This window comes from Limulus polyphemus, unplaced genomic scaffold, assembly GCF_000517525.1.
Source record: "Limulus polyphemus unplaced genomic scaffold, Limulus_polyphemus-2.1.2 Scaffold2459, whole genome shotgun sequence".
Taxonomy (NCBI): Eukaryota; Metazoa; Arthropoda; class Merostomata; order Xiphosura; family Limulidae; genus Limulus; species Limulus polyphemus.
In genome coordinates this window covers 91774-97103 of record NW_013668069.1, presented here as the reverse complement: position 1 = coordinate 97103, position 5330 = coordinate 91774, and the positions used below count along the sequence as shown (strand labels likewise).

At 34.0% G+C, this 5330-nt stretch overlaps 1 protein-coding gene across 1 annotated transcript in view; it reads left to right on the top strand.

Annotated features, from left to right (window-relative positions):
* Nucleotides 1–1947, top strand: part of LOC106467009 (nuclear pore complex protein Nup160-like) — a 63589-nt gene extending 61642 nt beyond the window's left edge. Inside the window, exons 31-32 of the mRNA XM_022395094.1 lie at nt 351–455; nt 1690–1947. Coding sequence (XP_022250802.1) covers nt 351–455; nt 1690–1824 — 240 coding nt within the window. The 3' untranslated portion in view covers nt 1825–1947. The remainder of the gene's footprint in view (nt 1–350; nt 456–1689) is intronic.
* The last annotated feature ends 3383 nt before the right edge of the window (nt 1948–5330 follow it).

The window sequence follows — 5330 nt, the reverse complement described above, 5'->3', positions numbered from 1 at the left end:
ATATCCAAATCCTATTTAACAAAAAAAACAATGTTGCTGATTTAGTTATAACTATAGTCTTCTCAGTGACTTTCATTAAACACAGTGTTGCTGATTTAGTTTTAACTATGGTGTACTCAGTGACTGTTAGCAAGATAAAATTGTTTATCCACTAACCTTTTATCATCAATTTTTTTGTTTCTTTGCTAATTGCTTTCTGATTCTTCATAGCATTGTTTTAATTAACATATTTCATGTGGTATTGTAGGTAAGTAGTTGATAAAGTGGTTATGGTAATTTTATGGCACAGTGTTGAAGAGTCTGAATGAAATTAGTGAAAAATTTTGCCAAAAGAATGTTCTTTCATACAGCATGCTCTTCATGGAACTGCACCCCCTGTGTGGATGCCCCACAATGTGTTTGATCACATTCTGGCAGCACTATCTGAGAGTCGTTCTGGATTGGTTCTTACTCAGGTTTGTATTGTTGAAGTTGTTATTGTTTTGTCATTTAGAAAACTAAATATGAAATGTTTTAGCTTGCCTGTGTATGTGAATAAACTTCAGTTCTTTTTATACACAACATTTATCTATACCAGATACATTAAGAGCTAATACTTCTTAAGAATGATGTATCTTACTACTGCTGGAACTATCCGTCGTTGATTTTGCTTATTCTGACACAATGATTGTAACAAGATTCTGTGAAGTCCACACATCTTGACAGACTCTACAGTCCATCCTCTATACGTGGATGTAAACTTTCAAGACAACATTTAAAATAGATTAAAGGCACCAAAGTCCACGGGAGATATTGACAGGAATGTGTTTGAATGTGACTTTAGTTTTTTTCAACCATCTCTTTCTCATGGATTTAGAAATTTGTTCAGCTTGTCAACTTTAAATCCTTCTTCGTTATCTTATTAACAGTATCACTTTATATGTTCAGCTTTGATGTAATAGCTTTTTGGATTGGAGGGTCCTCTTTCTTCTATTTGTTTGTTTGTCTCAGGCAGATTTTAGGTTTCAATAAAAATGAGTGCTCAGAAATAATTTTTCTTAGCCTTGCTTGTGGATAAAGAGGTGAAATCAGGAAGTTTTGTGAGCGACAAAGTGAAAAAATGTGTATGTGTGTGTATAAATATATATACATAGATGAAGAGTCTACTATCCCCTCATTCTTTCTTTACCATAGCCTTCACTTTATTAATAAGGGTGTTGCTCTAGATTGGGTTAAAGAGTGGTCCTAACTGCCATTCTGTGCAAGGTTTCTTTCTTCCAAGTATTATATCTTGTGAGTGTAAGTGTCACTTTACAAAATTATTTCTCTTCAGAAAGAGTGCTCCAGCCAAAAAATACCTGCAACAGCATTGCAATGTTTAATGGTTGGAGTTTGTTAGGAATCAAATATAAAAGTGCTAAACATGTTGCCCATTATACTGCAACTCACATCTGCCATAATATTTCACTGCATTAAAATATGGAGAGAGTGCTGTTAACCTAATTATGTATTTGGTGAATATTCAATATTGTATTGTTATTAAATATGCTGCTAGGTAGTAGATGAAATTGAGCAAAGTTAACAGTGTTAATCGTAATATTTAAAGTAATTAAAAGGAAAAGTTTATTTCTTGTTTAAAATTTTTATTCTTTTCTTGTTGCAAATTAATACGTTGACTAATTATATACATCTTCCTTGCTTTCCAACCAGGTGGAAAAGATGATGCAGCACAAACTGGATCAGTATTATCAGTTGTTAGCAAGAGCATCTGAAGCTAAAGCTACTTTGATTGGACAGCTTCCACCTTCCTCCACTTTAATCAGTCCGCTCATGGAAACAACATAAAATTTACGTTGAGCATAATTTTATCATTCGCTAAACCTAACATCACAAATTTTAATTTCTTTCTGTAAGTTAGAGTTACAATAAATTGTTTTTGTTTGTTTGTTTTTTTACAATGACTTAAAATGTTGTTTTGCTAATAGTGCTTTCATTTTTAAAGAATTTACTAAGCCTATGGTACTCTCTGAAAGTATCCAGAACATCAAGACCGAAATATTGTCTGAAACGTTCCAAAAAAATTAAGACTGGGGGACGTTCTAAAAGTATCCAGAACATCAAGATCAATATACTGTCTGAAAGTATCCAGATTATAAAGACTGGGGTTCTGTCTGAAAGTATCCAGAATGTCAAGAACAAAGTACTTAGTATGCAGAATGTTTTTTTTCTTTTTCGTAAGTTGATACTGAATTTAATATAGGTGTCCAAGTGTTATTTAACAATAAAACATCCGTTTGAGCATCTGTTTTTAAATTTCACTTTAAACTTGCCAAAGCCCCAGGGATTATTTAGGGCCTGATTTATGACATTGGTTAAACAAATACTAGCGTATATTTATTTTACAGAAAATGGAAACACGCATCTCCTCAAATCACACCATATACTTCCATTTCAGTAGCAAAGATACGTATATGCAGTGCATATCCTAAACCAATTTTGGTCATAACATGCTTGGAAAACGTTATTATATTCAAAGTTATCTACAACTATAAAGCCATAACTAATATGTGTGTATTCGTAACAACTGTATGTATTCATCATATTTATAAGACAAATCGAAACGTCATTTAAGCAGTTTCATCTCATTCTTGCCTGACTAAACTCACCCTCCTTCACATAATTTTTTTTTGTATGCACAATTTTTTTTCTACGACACTGTTATCACTGTTACAATAGTTCATTGTTTCCATTTTACACTTAAGATGATAGTTTTGTGGATTGATAGCTGTCAAATGAAAATCTTACTATAATGGACTTGCGTGTATATAACGGTGTGTGACGGAAATAATATATACGATGTGGGGCCATCTATTGAATGCACCACAAGCAAATCCATACAAAATTTCACACTTTGGATAATGAAGATTCAGACAGAAAAATAACTACAGTAATGCAACAACTATATCTTTCTCACAGAACACGAGCTACGTAAATATAATAGTACTGTCAGTTGTATGTCCATGTAACTATTTCGCAGGGTGTGGATGGATTTTCACCAAAATTGGCATGGGGGTCCATGCCGGGGTACATACACATTTTTAGTTTTGCCTTTTTATGGGCGTTTTTCACAATTACATATAAGGAAAGCAACTTTTCATGTCCTAAGATAAATTCGCTAATCATGAATTTACATAATTTCCGTCCAGGGGATGGGTACTCCAGCTAGTTTTAAATAAAAGTACTCTTCCTCACGACTTTCACTAGGACTATACTTGAGTTTTTGATTATATATTTATTGATGTAATTTGTAAATATAGTACTAAAAAATGGAGTTCTTAAGTTGTTTTTTTCAATAAAAGGTAGTAGTACATAAACACAATCCGGACAATTTTGCCCATGCAGTATTTCACAGGAAAATATTTTTCTAGAAAATGTTCACTTTTGTAAGTTTTTATATATTTTTTCCAATGAGATATGAATACCGGGATTATTAATTAATATCACACAAACAGCCGGCCGTAGGGTGGTGTTTCTACTAAATTTTATATTATTTTTGCATAGTGTAATTAAAGGTAGTTGAATTCGGGACTGATGCCTGTTGCATTTTGCAAGCTTATCTAGTATACTTTTCTCTTTAATTGTAACTAGGACTAGAATATCCCACAGTGGCAACACATGTTCTCTTTCTATTGACACTGTTGATAAATCCTCTTGATAGGTATCTTTAAGCAGCCGGTCAAAGAAACTGTCTCTGATACTGACACTCTTATTAAATGAAAGTCGGAGAGAACCACGCTTTTATTCGTTGTCTTGCAAAACAAAAACATGATATCTGAACACTTCTGTATGTACAATGTTTGGGTCAATCTAGTTCTCATGTGCGAATACATTTTTAAGGAGGGTCGCAAAGAAATAACTAACCACTGTGTCGCGGTTATGGATGATCGCAAAGAAATAACCAGCCATTGTGTCGCGATTAAAGGATGAACCCTTTCGTCATCCCTTAGTAACACTACGCTTAACGAATCAAGCCAAGCGTGGCTTAATGGCTAACGTGCTTGGGCTTTCAAACCGTGGATCATGGTTTGCGACTTGTTGCGCAAAAATACGCTACACTATCTGGTGCTGTAAGTGCGCTATAAAAATGGCGGTGAAATCCCACTATTCGCTCAGACAAAAAAAGTTACCCAAGTCTGTTGACTAACTACCTTCCCTCTAGTCTATCAGTTCAAAATTAGGGAAGGTTATGTGCAGAAGGCCTTTGTGTACTTTTGCGCAAAAAAATAAATAAAAAATTAAAAAATCTAAAACGAATAGACAAACTTAACGAATTATCGTATGACTTAATACGGTTACGTTTCGTAAACAAACCATCTAGCTAATCACGTGACTTGGCGTGCATTGTCAATGATTCTTTAAGACTTGTAGGTGTCCAACTTTGTTATGGTTTATGGCTGATAATAAACTGAGTCATACGTTATATGTTTTAATGAAAACTTGAGTAAATAAAAAAAGCTTTTTTTTTCCCTTGTAAATTGTGACTGTGTCGTGGCCTCGTATGCAAATAGACATCAATGTAATATTTAACCCGTTTGTGCTTACTACTCCAAGAATTGTATTATTTACAAGTAAAATTAGTTTTGAATATTATTAGTGGCTGTAGTACTGTTTCAGTAGAGGTCCGGTCAACAAACTTGTTACGTAAATTAGCTATTAAATCCTATCTAACGATCACCGTACTAGTTACGCTGGATTAAATAAACAACAAATTATAAATAAAATCTCTTGGAAAGAAAATGCGGGTTAGTCCAACGCCGAGGTATTTCAGTTAATGAATTATTTAGTACGACTATTAATTTAAATTTAAATAGTATTGCTTGCCTGCCGCTGTGAGGCTACGTTTATTACACAACTCATTGCTAGGTGGTTGTATCTACACAGAAGGTTAGGCGTTTAGAATGCTTCGGAACACACTGAACGTCATGTTTGAGTTTTTAGAATGTTTTCTGATGTTCTGACATATGAGTTAGGGTACGTTGGCACGCACCTCTCATATTTTTATTGTGTTATTAGGCTGTTAGCTTTCATTTATCAGAGTTTTCCACATTAGTTCACGTGGCGAAAGGGGAAGAGAAATGCACACACCCAAATCTGTAAGGATTCGAAAGTTAATGAACATATGCTGAACACTAAATATTCAAATGAAACTTGATCGTTAATTACTTGTAAATTGGAAACATGAAATCAAAGAGGTTCAGCTGGTATACAGTACCGACTAGACAGTGGTAAAGTTCAACTGGTATACACTACCGACTAGACAGTGGTAAAGTTCAGCTGGTATACAATACGGA